Source organism: Sinocyclocheilus rhinocerous, unplaced genomic scaffold (genome assembly GCF_001515625.1).
Source record: "Sinocyclocheilus rhinocerous isolate Xijiao unplaced genomic scaffold, SAMN03320098_v1.1 scaffold711, whole genome shotgun sequence".
Taxonomy (NCBI): Eukaryota; Metazoa; Chordata; class Actinopteri; order Cypriniformes; family Cyprinidae; genus Sinocyclocheilus; species Sinocyclocheilus rhinocerous.
In genome coordinates, this window is record NW_015641018.1 from 1826481 (window position 1) to 1841073 (window position 14593).

General features: G+C 33.6%; 1 protein-coding gene across 2 annotated transcripts in view; it reads right to left on the reverse strand.

Moving 5' to 3' along the window:
* The window catches only part of mcf2l2 (MCF.2 cell line derived transforming sequence-like 2), a 67296-nt gene that overhangs the window by 31184 nt on the left and 21519 nt on the right, over positions 1-14593 (reverse strand). For both annotated transcript variants that reach the window (XM_016570033.1, XM_016570032.1), the window contains exons 3-15: positions 10516-10630; positions 10263-10353; positions 8921-9040; positions 7858-7974; positions 7553-7702; positions 7156-7280; positions 5802-5916; positions 5563-5682; positions 4370-4561; positions 3139-3330; positions 2292-2469; positions 1952-2055; positions 1146-1234 (exon numbers count right to left, since the gene is read on the reverse strand). In XM_016570033.1, coding sequence (XP_016425519.1) covers positions 1146-1234; positions 1952-2055; positions 2292-2469; positions 3139-3330; positions 4370-4561; positions 5563-5682; positions 5802-5916; positions 7156-7280; positions 7553-7702; positions 7858-7974; positions 8921-9040; positions 10263-10353; positions 10516-10630 — 1708 coding nt within the window. The remainder of the gene's footprint in view (positions 1-1145; positions 1235-1951; positions 2056-2291; positions 2470-3138; positions 3331-4369; positions 4562-5562; positions 5683-5801; positions 5917-7155; positions 7281-7552; positions 7703-7857; positions 7975-8920; positions 9041-10262; positions 10354-10515; positions 10631-14593) is intronic.

The following is a 14593-nucleotide window of genomic DNA, read 5'->3' on the forward strand; positions in this document are numbered from 1 at the left end:
AAAAAAACGTAGTAATACTCTGACAGGTGCTGAGTGACTTTTTCAGGAAGACTGATATTTCTACAAGCAGAGGTCATACAGACATCAGTATGCACATGAAAAAGTATGTTGCGCCAGATACCAGCATGAAGACTGATAGTTTGCTCAGCCATCAGTGACCAAAAATCAGCTACAAGCTACAAAAACCAAAATCTGAACAAATTCACACTTTGGTTTTACAGGGCAAAAATGCCCTACACCAGATGTTTCACAATATAAAATTCACAACTTACACCACACAATAGAAACGACCTATATATGGCGGAATATAATGTAAAAAGCAGAAGCAGTGAGTAATTAGAAACCATAGTCGTAGTAGTGCAAAATACATGAGAGAGCATGTCATGCAAAAGAACAGTATTTGAGACCCATCAGCTAAATATTTCTTGACCTGTTTGATGTCAACAATGCTGTATCCTGAGACATTAACCAGATATGTGATGTACTGTGCTGTATGTTCTGAGTGAGATATAAGATATGTTGACAAACTAGTTAATCCTGTACATTCAGAAATGGCATCAGATGTGTGATCAAATGCGTGTCATCACAAACCATTAGAGTTTGAGTCACTGCTTTGGTGGTGTCACAGTTTCTTATTCTCATTTTGCCCAATTGGCAGAATAGGCCATTTTCACAAAGATGAGTGTTGTTGAATGTGTTTGGAACAACTTGAGGCGGAGTGAATTGTGAATTTTCATTTTTGGGTGAACTGTCTCTTTAAGTCTGTGATAGTATATTTACTAAACTGCAAAACGAGTAATGAATAAATGTTGCTCTGCTGTAATAATTTCATTATTATTTATATTATATACTATATTTAGTTATTATATAACTAAACAGAAAAAAAAAAAAATTAATTGAAAAAAAAGGCTTAAAATATATAAATATTAGAAGAAATGTGTTCATATTGATAAAGTAATTAAAATGAATTGATTTCAATTTACATGTTCGAGACACATTTATAATCTAGCTATAAAATAAGTCCCTGAAAATCAATTCAAGTGGGTAAAACAGTGTTGTACTTTTCATAAAGAGAATCTCTGACACTGCTTAATATACTTCACCTTATCTTGTGAGACTCTCTTTCTCAGAAGACATGTTCTTACCTGCGTCTGTTTGAAAGCGACTCTTCTGTTTCATTGTTCATGAGGACAAGACTCGAACCCCCTTGCCCTCCTTCATGCATGACCTCAATCTGTGAGAAACCACAGGAAGACAGAACACGCTGGTCAAAAACTATATAGGATTCAAATGAAAGAAAATGGCTTTATGTTTGAGCTGAATGTATAATGTGTAATAATGATATACAGTAAAATATTTTAAAGGCAAGATCTAATCCCAGGCTAAATAGGGTTTTATACATACAAATGCTTATTAGATGTTTTAAAAAAAACATTTCTATCATGACAACCTTCTGAAGAATTTAGCATGATAATCGATAAGACAATGTACAGTATTTGGTCTTGGCGGAATAGATTTGCTACGCTGCTGCTGCTAAATTGCTGCTGCTGTTGGTTATTGCTGTAGTTGTAGATTATTGCTTGCTACTGCTAATACATATGCAGATACGGTGCTGTGAGTATTTAAGACATACTGCTGCTGCACAAGTAGCATATATAATAATCTGTAGTAGAGCTATACAGGTGGAGCTGGGGAGGTAGAGGGTTTCAGAGGAACTCTGAAAGCGCACTGCGAAATGCTTTAGTGGATGCTAACGAACCATTTAAATGTAAAGCAGCAAGCTTATTGGCTGCGTATGCAACATGAACCAATCAGCTTGTGCCAAGTAGTTTAACGCTGGAATATCATCCGTTTGAATTAACGACCCATCAGCTTGCACCATCTAGAGTTAAATGACAGATCTTGGCATTTATTTCAGATGTGACCATGTAACTGACACAAACTGATATACCTTGATGCCACCTTTGGCTTTGCGAATATTCTTCCTTTTTGCCAGCTCTGCGTCACTGGGCTGCTTACTGGGGCAGGAGTTTTCGGTAGCTTTGCGATTTGATGCTGTTGAGTTTAAAACAGAGTTAAACAAGCTGGAAGGCATTCATATTTTCCACTTAAATAATTCAGGATACAAAGCCTGAGCATTTAATACTCAGGTTATGAACCTGAAATGAGGACATGCTTCTGGAAAATAAAGGTTAAGTGATAAGATTACAAACAATAAACCACTAGTAGTCTGGACATGTATGCATTTCAGTCAACATACACCTGGTTATTTTTTTATTTTTTTAACTTACTAGGTGCAGTGTGATGTGGGATTTTAGGTAAAGTGCGTTTTGGTGAAGATTCTGGTCGAGGTGCAACTGGTTGCACTGGCCTTGTTTGCTTTGCAGAAAGCTTTTTCAGACTCGCGTGTCTTTTCTCAAACATCTCTTGAACGTCATCCAGCCTTTTCAGAGCTGTTTGAGTTTTGCCCTGCATGGGATGAGATCAAAGTGATTATATATAAAATCAGTTATTTATCAGAAACAGATGATCGGCATCATTACATCTAGAGTGGGCTCCAAAAGTCTGAAACACAATTTAAAATCTGGGATTCATCTAGTTTTAAACTTTTGAAAATTTTAACTAGATTTGAAATAAATTAGAAATATTTAATATTCAGTACTATTTCTAGGTCAATCATTGAATAATGAGAGATCAGGCAGCATAAGTGCTGCTGTCACTAAAAGGAGGATATATCAAATACATTATAAATTCTGGGATCTTAATATTTCAGTTCAAATTAATATAATTTACAATATTTTTTATATAATAATTATGTAATTTATAATATTCTATATTAAACAATTTGGTAACACTCCACAATTTGAATCTTTATCAATGTTAGTAATATAATATAATATAATATAATATAATATAATATAATAGTCTAATTTTTGGTCACCATTCACTTTCATTATAGTTTTGATTTGAAAAATTTATTAGTACATGTTGAAATTTGCATTAGCTATGATTAATTGATTCTTTAGAAGAATTTTTCATTGTTAGTTCATGTTAACTAATGTAGTTGAATAATGTAGACAAGACTTTTGGATTTGACTGTATGCAAATGTATTCAACTGTAATCCGCTTCATTTGTACCTTGACCCACTCTGAGAGGACGATCTCATACTGGTTGCTGAGGTCTTTGAGGTGACTGAGCTGCTGCTCTTTGGCTGAATTCATGTACCGCTCGATGTCCTGCAGCGCTGCTTCTGCACCTTCCTGGGTCTGACATCTGTCTACAGCCTGAGAGGCCAACAGATACACTCCACTCTCACACCACTGGTTCACCTGCCAGCACACAAACACAGAGGCACATCAATGCAGGCTATTTAATTTGGCAATATTATACAACCCATAAACAATGATTAAAGAAAGCTGTTATAATCACTTTTATTTATTACGCACACAGATCAAATTTAAGTCACCCACACATGGCGTTTTATTTGTTATCTACACTGAAAAAAAAATTGCTGTAGAAATCATATTTATTATTGTGTAAAATTCACAAACAAATAAAAAGTAGTAACACACTGAATTAAACATTTTTAATCAGAAAAATTGTATTAGTATTTTCTTGTAAAACATACTTCATTAATCCTTGTTTTGCTTGAAAAATAATTTTTTTACTGTGTAAAACTAAAACGAAACTGTTTTTGTTAACTGAAACAGCTGAAAAATTTGTAAAAATTCGACTAAACCTGAAAAACCTGAACAAAAATTTAAAATGTTGCCTTAGCAACTATAATAAGCGAAATTTTAAATAAGTTGAAATAAATAAGTTCAAATTTAAGTACTAAAAGTACTAAAACTGAAATAAAAATAATTCAAAATAAATAAAAATATTAAAAAGTAACAAAAGCGCATAAATTGTTAAAATTTCAATGAAAATGAAAATGAAAACTGAAAATATAAGAATAAGCTAATTCAGAATATTAATAGATAATAGAATAGTATATAAATAATATACTATATACAGTACATTAGCACAATTGTGCAATTCTTGCCAAGCCATACTTCTGAAATGCACTGCAAAATATAATTTTGTTAATTCACAGTTTTATATTTTTGTTTATTTTCCTCAACCTTTTTCTTGTTTTACTCTTATATGAAATTACATTTTCTAAAATGGCGAAAAAATTTAATAAAGATATATACTAGTCTTACTGTTTTTACTTTTTTTTTGTAAATGTCTTTGTCTTCTGACAACCTGCATGTCATCTCTCAAAATCAAACCTTTTCCATGTCTCGAATCAATCACCCCAAGATAAAACCTCAATGTTGAGGTGCCTGTGTGGTAATTTGACAGGATGTGTGTTGTCTCACAAACCTCATCGATTCGTTCGTGGATTTCAAGTGATTTGGTCAGAATGTCACGTTTCTTTTTGGCCTCATTGCTGAAGTCGTCACAGATCCGCCGCAGTTCGACGCACTTCGGCCGGATGGAGTCCACGGCATAGTGGTTACTTTGAATGAGCTGGTCACCATGCTGAGCGTGAAGCTGAGCTTTCTCCAAAGACTCCTGTACAGATCAATAAGCACAATAAAGCTCAACATATGAGGAATGATTTACACTGCTATCTTGACTGTTATTAGTAATTGACTTGCAGTGTCGTAACAGCAGCAACACTATGTTTGTGTCTTTTATTCGTTCTTGAAGTTCAGTTCTATGTACCGCATGCTTTCACACAATACCTGCACGTTCTTGGCATTCTGAAAAAGGCCAAGAAAAAACATGCTTTATCTTTCTAGATAAGCTGGTTGCTTGGTAGAGTAAAATCTTCCATGCAAAACATGCCCTGGTAACCAGTATTGCTGGTCTTTTCAAGACACACTTGTGTTTTTAATCCTTGGAAACATATGTATAAACAAACACAAAAGAACGATTAATTTTAATAAAAACATTTAATTTGTTTAAAAATTCAAATATATATGAATGTGAATAAATTAAAATATACAACTGTGAATAAATAGTCTTTTTTAAATATTATAAATGTATATATTGTCACTTAACTTTACCTATTTTACTTAACCCAAACGTTTGAATGGTAGTCTTTCATGGTTTCAATAAACACATTAAGCAACTGTTTTCAACATACAATAATAAGACATGTTTCTTGAGCATCAAATTAGAATGATCTCTGAAGAATCATGTGACACTAAAGACTGGAGTAATGATGCTGAAAATGCATTCTTGCCATCACAAAAACTATATTTTACAATATGTTAAAATAGAAAACAGTTATTTTATTCTGTTGTAATTTTGATCAAATAAATGTAGTCTTGGTGAGCAAAAGAAACTTCTTTTAAAAAATATGAATTATTCAATTATTCATTTGACCGGTAGTGTATAGGATTATATAAATTTGTATTTATACAGTGATTGGGGGATTTATATAGTGACTGGGGAAACTACTGGTTTAACCCAGCCAGCAGAACAAATGGTTATTGTTGAGCCCACTATGTAAACTCAGTGGACTGCTTTGCATACCAGGCCTGATTTCAGATTCAAAAGATTTTGACCTGAGCTTTGTCCTCCAAAGTTTTCAGATCCCCCAGTAGATGTTCCACCCGAGCCACACAGTCCCCGGTGTCAGACAGGCCCAGCAAGGTCTCCGTCAGGCCGTCCAGAGAAACTTTCACCTGTTACAATAGATGCAACAGTCCAATATCAGCATGGTTGACTGGTCAACCGCTCCAGGGATATTTGGTATATAATGGCTGCCTACTAAGTATACTGAGGCACATCCATTGCATCGTACCTCTCTGAAGTCCTGCTCAAAGTGCCGTAATTGTAAGCACTGCTCTAATTTGAGGTGATGCCTCGACCAGAACTGTTCAAACGCATTCTCCGTCTCATCGAGCTGCGCTAACAACCTGAGACAAACAAACAAACGCGTTTACAGTGTGCATGTCAGAGGAGCTGAAGTGAATTAGATTTCACAGAGGAACATGAGATGACACCAGGCTTTAAAGAATAATAGCACAACTGCAACAAGAACTGACGCAAGTCTGGTTAAAATAGAGGAAATGGCTGTAAATCCAATATGAAATCCAAAAATACTTTATATTTACAGAAACTTTATAAATGTTTAAAAGTTAAAAAATTGCTCATAATCTTTCATCAGAATGTAACTTGTTCAGTGACTTTCTTTATTCGCTGACGCCATCAAGATCTTTATTTGCATTCCTGATGGTTAAAATCTCCAACAAAGTCAATCTTCTGTTTTGCTTAAGTATGTCATATTCTGAATGTCACGTAGTCACCCAGAAATGCGTTACGAGTTACGACATAATCCCAGCTAACAAGTTACGAACAAACGTTCTTGCAGTAACGATAATAGAACGCTCGTTCAAAGTTAGCATTTTTAAATATTACTACTTATTTTGAACATTCAAAGATTCAAAAGTAACGTCTCCATGATGTTTGCAAAATGATACAATGGAATGTTCCCTTAACGTTTGCATAACCAAGAAGATGTTCAGAAAACATTCAGAAATAACATTTTCGTAACTGAATGGGAATGTTAGCAACATATTTTTGCTAGCTGGTCTGGTCTTTATGTTCACAAAACTTCAGCACAAAAACATTATTTATCTGTCGTCCATGGAATTTTTTTTTTCTCAAAACATTTTAGTCGGACATTCGTCTAACATTTTTATATGTTGCGGCTTATTTCCAAATGTTGATTGTAACATTCCGATAAAGTTTGCAAAATGAACATTCAAATGTAACATTCTGATTAGGGCTGCACGATAAATCGAAATGGAATCGAGATTGCGATTCGACAGAAGCTGCGATTGTCATGCGTATCTTTTAGTGAAGCACGGTTCTGTGATCAGCAGTAAATCTCCATCCAAAGGCCAGAGGGCACTCTCGTGCTGAAACTCCAAATACGCCTCGCAGAAGAAACCCAGAAAATGCCTATCACTGCAGCTGAATAAATTACTATCAAAATGCGCATGACAATCGCATTCGATTAATCGTGCAACCCTAATTCTGATAATGTTTACAAAACGATAAAACGGAACGTTCACATTACCAACATTCTTTTGTTAGCTGGGATTCTACTTAAGCTAGAGTATTATAATGAATTGTGTAATCTTTTGACAAACCTCTCAGCAGTTGTTTGGTTCTCTACCTCATCCGGGTTCAAAATGTGGCTCTCGGTTTTGCTGGCCTGGTCTTTGATACAGGACAGCAGAGTATTTCCTTGCTTTATAGCCAATTTCAGCTCATCCTGTGCAGGGAGAAGGAAACGTGGCATATAAATATACTGAAATAATTTGTATACATGCAAAATACAGAAAATCAAGATAAATACAGATCATGTATTATTGTTCCACACTATTTTAGAAACGGTTCCCAAAGTCACGGAACCGATAAAAATATATATAAAAAATACAGTAGGCAATAAAATAAAGGACAAAACTATAATGACACGCATTATAGAAATCAAACGACAACTTTAGAACCAACATGAACTACTGTTTTATAAATGTGAGGAGCTACCTTGAGCTTATCGTGTTTTTCGGTGTGTGTGATGAGCAAATCTTTGGTGCACTGCACGTCATTGGGAAGTTCGGTTTCTGCCAAGTCAGTTCCAAACTGCTGCAGCATGTGTGCTGTGCTCTTCACCGTTAATGCAAAGTTCTCAATGGCCTAGGGCACAACATTTTAACACAGTCTGAACAGATAATATATATGGGAGGTTACATATCTTGCTTTTACAATACTGAGCCTTCTTTGCATTGTACATACAGTACATTGATGTTTTGTCTGTCTGTAAATATCATATTCATTTTTAACTTTCGTACTGTGCGATGGTGAATCCATTGACTGTGGCAGTAGTCCAGGGTTCCCCCGAGATCGCAGGTCAGCTGGCCTTTGTCAATGTAGCCATGCAAGTCTGACAGGGAATTTAGCATAACAATCTGCAAGAGAAGAGAAAAGAACAAAGAATGAACCATAATATACATTCATTGTACTTGGGGTACAGAAACTAAACGTTTGTCCTACATTACAACAATGTTGCAGGTGAAGACTGCATTAACAGTCAACCTCAAACCACTCATACAATGCTTTCACAGGAAAGCACACTTTGCACCTTTGCGAACTTTGAGTTTGTTAAAAATATGCATGCATATATGGCAAAAAAAGCACTTCCATTTATTCTTCTGTTAACTTGTGTATAATTAAAGCTGTAAAACTGTTGAAATCCTCATTTTTACAGTCTTTTTAGTTTATGGTGTTACATTGCAATGGCAACAAAGTTGAAAAATTGGATATAACTTTACACAAAATAGGTTAGTAAGCAATTGTTCACACTAAATTCACTCATACTGTTCACGGCTGTACTATTAAAACAATGAGCATTTTAATGTTTATGGATTGGCCCCATTCACATTTCCTTTGTAAATTCCCCACTGATAACTATCTAACTCATCTGCAGATAACATTTTGTGAAATTGAAGTATGTACTGTACACGACAACGCGACAATCTTCATTTCCTTAACGTCACAAGAGTAGCAGCATGCAGATGATAATCTCATGCAGCAGCATATGCCAGTCATAGACACATGAATATGTGGGAAAGTTGCATTACACACATTCATGCGCAGCGATAAGGCATCACTTGAACCTCAATGTTTTTGTAACACTGCTCCCTGTATCTTCTAAAGTGGTGTTAAAATAGGGTTAGAGATTATCTGTAGGTTAACACCCTTTCAGACATGCATAATGCAACAGGGTGACAGGCTGTGTCAATAATTTAGTGGACGAGTGATCATGGTTACAACAAACACTCCAGGGGAGCCATGCACATCGTATGGCGAATGAACGGACGTGCCGAGGGTCCAGACAGACAGAAGCATTCTTACCGGTACCTTCAATTTGAAGTCATCCCTATGTAACCTCATACTGACATCAGCCATGGCCCTCTGGAGGAGACGTGAGGGTTTCAGAACCAAAACAAGCTGGAGATTTCCTGGAAAGGAGCCCTTCAGGTCATGAAAGAAAATCAAACACACAAGTTTTGACTTATTTCTTCGACAATTCTGTGACATCAACTATATGTGAAACCATATAAATACTTACGACCTTTTTTGTCTTTGTGACTTGTGGAACTAATTAAAAAAAGAATGAATTTATACTATATTTATATTTTATGTATATATTTATGTTTGTTAATGTATTATTGTCACGGTACTGCCTACTGTGTAGGAACGAGGAGCGAAGGAGCGAGGAGACGTGGGAGAATTTACAAAATACAGACTTTATTAACACACGTAGCACAAGAACCTTAGGACAATTTAAGACAGGACACAGGAAAAACCAGGGCTTAAGTAGAACAAAACGAGGAACACCTGGCATCAACGAACATAATCAACAAGGGAGAAACTGGGTAATGGGGAGCAAAACACAAGACAGACAGTCCAGGGGTGTGACAATTATATTTATAAAGATATCATATAATATTTATAAAGGTATAATATATCATGTATATAATATACAAGTAAAAAAATAGCCTACTTTTCCAAGTAGTAAATAAAAAAGAGATTATAGAAGTACATTTACTGTAAGTAGATATTTTTGTTGCTGTTTTTTTTTTTTGCTATTTTAATTGTTTGTGAAATTTACTAGCCATTTCTGAATGAAAATGGTTTCAACACCTATTTTTTTCCCAGAGTATTTATATTACATTTAAAAATAAACTAAAATTGTTTAAAATGGAACATGTGAAATAAAACAGGTAACCTTCTCTGATAATAATAATAATAATAATAATTATTATTATTATTGTTGTTGTTGTTATATATATTATTGAAAATAGTATTTTATTTTATTAAATTGCAAAAATTAAATCACTAAATAATATTACTAATATTACAATAACACTTTTGTTAAATAACACTTACTGTAAAATAAAATTAAAAAACTGTAAAAAAAAAAGTCAAATAAAAATGAGCATTTAAAATTTTAATACATATAAAAGTATTTTAAAATTAATATTAAAGCTCAAGTGCTGCTGCCATTGAAGCAAACGAGGACATAAAAATACTAAGACATTTTTATGTTTATAACTTGTAATAGAATAATATATATATATATATCAACTTGATTTCAATCGATAGGCCTATCGATTGTACATCTTGTTCTTTTTGCTTGTATCTATAAACGTCATGTTAACTTCATAAAGCTTCAGCAAGAGCCTATACGAACCGCTATCCGTGCCAGAGAAGTGATTGCTGAGTTCCATTTGCCCTTCCTGCGGTCCAGGATGATGATGAAGCCAATGCTAGCAGCATCCATGCTGGACAGATGAAGGACAGAAACAGACAGGTCAGGCATTAAAACCAAAACCATCAGACAGAAATCAAGCAGAAAACTGCTTGTTCTTACAGCTGGTTTCGCTACACATTTTGAAACTCATTACCAATGGCAATAAGCCTTAGAAAAATAAATGAGGTTTCACCTTGGTATGCTGGTCAGGTATGTGACAACATTAACAAAATCCTCATCAGACACTTCATTAAATCCTGAGAACTCTGGGAAGGTGATGATGGGAGATCCATCTTTTCCTCTTCCTCCTGCAAAAATGTTAGTGAGTATTATTTTTTTTTTTAAAACATGTTAAATGGCACTCTGGCAATTTTATTTATGTATTTATATTTGCTAATTTATTATATTTCTAAAAGTATAATATATTTACATTTAAAAAATATATAAACATGATAAAATAAAAGAGGAGCCCTGCATGACAATGTTTACAGACTGTTTTTTTTTTTTTCGCAGTTTGGTTTAATGGTGTCACGACCAGCACACAGTTTCTATGCACCATTTACACCTCAACAGAAACTACTTGCACTGAGTGAACATGCATGCAGCGGAAACCAGGTGTGAGCCTGTGAGAGCATTATGACCTACATAGCTTTTTTTTTTTTTTTAACTAGGCCATTACCTATAAAAACCCTCTTACATTTCTTGCTTCTGACATTATCCTTAAAATGATTCTCAAGTATTCATCAGACCCTTTTTACTTTTATTTGACCTAAGATATTTAAATGTATTATTATATGTATTTTATTTAGGAAAATAAGAACCACAAGGGGGCAACAGTGGAATCAGAGATATCTATTGAGTTCTGACACATTCATAAATAAGCTGACTAACACACTATTAAAAAAAAAAAAAACCGGACAAAAACCCAAATAAATTTTAACTGGTTACAAGCTTTTTTACATACTATATAAATCTGATACATTTTCACGCTCACATATTCTGTGTTATGAAGCTTACTCTGCAATTTCAATATTACTTGAGTTGTATACTTGTAAGCTACATTTTAATTTTACTTGATACAATTTAATATGGTAGGGACAATGAAATATTTTAATGACTGGTAAAAATTTAGCAATTTTTAAACATACATTGTCATATTTTCATCAACAATTGTGTTTGAGACAGTATAGTTCACACAGTTTAACGTCTTTAAATAATGACATATCTTTAGAATTCCTCCGATAACCGATAATAGCATAATTTTTTAATAATTCATATCATTTTAGCAAACTGTTCTCTAGTCTGAATATGTAATCGTCTCTTTAACAGGGATTCTTCTTGCGCATTGTGCTAATTCCTGAGAGAAATTTGAAGAAAGATGTGTTTGTTTGCAGTAATGAGGCAGATCCACTCAAAGGTCACATGTTCATCCATTTTTAGACTTTAGAAGCCACAACGCTTCACTTGGGTGATGTATAGGTGATTCTTTTAACAGTCTCTAACTATAGACATAAAGAAGTGCATGTTTCTTTTCTATTTATATTTACAATACGCAGATCAAACCACATCCCCCCCTCCCCCCCAGTCCACATCCAGTGACTTATTTGGAACTACAACTTCACTGGAAAATGTTCACCCGCCTTGTTGTGGTCAAATTATTTCACTTGATTATTATGACTTATAGCATGACTCACATCTGTAGCACCTCCTGGTGGATTTTTTTTTCTTTTGATCTAGTAATACCATATCTAGCAACACACAAACATATAATACCACATAGCAACATACTAAAAACTGCTCTGAACACCATATAATGAAACCCTGTCAACCATTAACAACACCTAAGCTCTGGGACTTTTGCAAAGCAAGAACAGAAAATCTTCACAAAATGTAAAAATCTCAAAGAGGTAAAAACAACATATCATAATGTTTATATAATATTGATATTATTATATATTTATACTATGTTACGTTTATATTTATATGAATTAAAAAAATTAAAATAAATAAAAAGTAATAAAATGAAAAATATTTATAGCAATTTTACATTATTACATTTATATATTGTATTTCTATATTTATGTATTTTACATGTGTGTGTGTGTGTGTGTGTGTGTGTGTGTGTGTGGTGTGTGTATATATATATATATACACACACAGACACTGCCGTTTAAAAGTTTGGGATCAGTAATTTTTTTAAGAATTTAAAGAATTAAATACTTTTATTTAGCAAGGATGTCTTAAATGTTGATAAAAAGTGATAGTAAAGACATTGTTAGAAAAGTTTTCTGTTTTGAATAGGCTGTTCTTTTAAAAAAAAAATATTAAGTAGCACAACTGTTTCCAACATTGATAATAAATCAGCACATTGATAATAAATCAGAATGATTTTTGAAGGATCATGCGACACTGAAGACTAGATGGCTGATGAATAATTGCTGATGAAAATTAAGCTTTGCATCACAGGAATAATTTATATTTTAAAGTGTAAGAAAATGTCAAACTGTTGTTTTAAATTTTAATCATATTTATATATTTATAATATAAATATAATATTTATATTTTTAATAATATTTCACAAAATATTACATTTTTTTCTCTATTTTTGAAATGCAGCCTTGATGAGCAAAAGATATATATATATATATATATATATATAAAATTTAATGTAATAATTTAATGTAATAAAAATAAACAAATCACAAAAAAATCCATACTATCTATCTATCTATCTATCTATCTATCTATGTCTTGCTTGATCAGACAGGTTTATTGTTTGGTGCGTCTCTTCTGACTTTCTTATTCGCTAGTGAACGAGACACATTTGAAGTCTACTCTATTAAATCTCTGATGGTCCTCTGTGATTCACAGAGTCCTAATGGACGACACCATGCTTTTCAGCGGACAGCGGCACCTAAGACCAGAGGAGCCAGCTAAATAGATTGCACAAAGTATGCTGGGATTGTTTTTCTCTGTAACATTATGTAACTGGTGCAGTTTTGATGGCTGGTGCAGGTGTCTCGGCAGATGAGGAGGCAGGCCAGGCCTCAGGAGATCTGACTGGGGTGGGAAGGAATGGAAAAGCACTCCAAGGAGCAGCGAGTCTGTAGTTGCAAGGTCCCTCCCACTTACATCAGTTCAGCGTGTATGTTTTTCCACCCTGTTTTCAGAGAGCTCTGTGTGCGCTGAAAGCGGTAAACACTGCTGTTTTATTAGCTAATATGAATTGTTTTGTATAGTTAGCATTGCTTCAGTACCACTTGGCAACTTCATGACAAAGGCTGGTTAAAATGAATAATAAATAGAGTCAAATTCACTTTATATATGTTGCAAACAGTAGTCACCAGCTTGAGCGGTTGCCTGATTGTTTCATTTTCATCTGAGACATAGAAAGCAGGACTGTGGCGTAGCCTAGTGGTTAAAGACCTGAGCTGGCAAAGAAAGAAGTTTAAGAAAAAAAACTCACCAAAGCCATTTGTAACTGTAAGTGTTAAATGAAATAAATTGGCTGGTAATTTAATGAGAAACTATAAAATAATAAATGGTTTCATTAAATCAAACTATAAGAATGAGTCTGATCTTGCCGACTTGAGTAATGCAAGCGAATTAAATAAAAGACTTACAAACAACAAAAGAAAAACGTTTACTTCATTGGTCACATGTACCATCAAAGATTTATCTAGCATCATCCATGTGGCGACGAATATGTTAGAGATTTCTGGAAGCCACTAAAATGTATTGTAACAATGTAGCAATATTAAAATGATAGCTTACAAAGATTTTTTTTATGGCTAATAAGCGATAAATAGCTGGTATCAACATCCCATACTATTATGTATAAATTAAACACTAAAAATGAATCATAACATCATAATGTACAGTATGGAAATGGATATTCATTTAGAGATTTGCTAAACAGTGTCAATTGTTATTAAATTAATTTTAGAAATGATTAAATTATAGTATAATTTAATATTAATATTTAATATAGATTTGAATTATTTTATAATTTAATTAATAAAATATTCTAATTATTAAATTAAATTAAAAATGCGCTTGCACAGTTAAATATCCAAAATCGACCAATACCAATAAACTGAAAAATCTCTAATGTTGTCAGATAATCAACATGGAATCGATATATTGTGCATTATGAAGATTTTTTTTTTTGTGTGTGTGTGGGGGGGTGTGTGTTTGACCAGCTAGAATAAACACATGAACTCATTCAAATCTCAACGCAAGAGTACATGCAAATATATTCAAATCTAAGC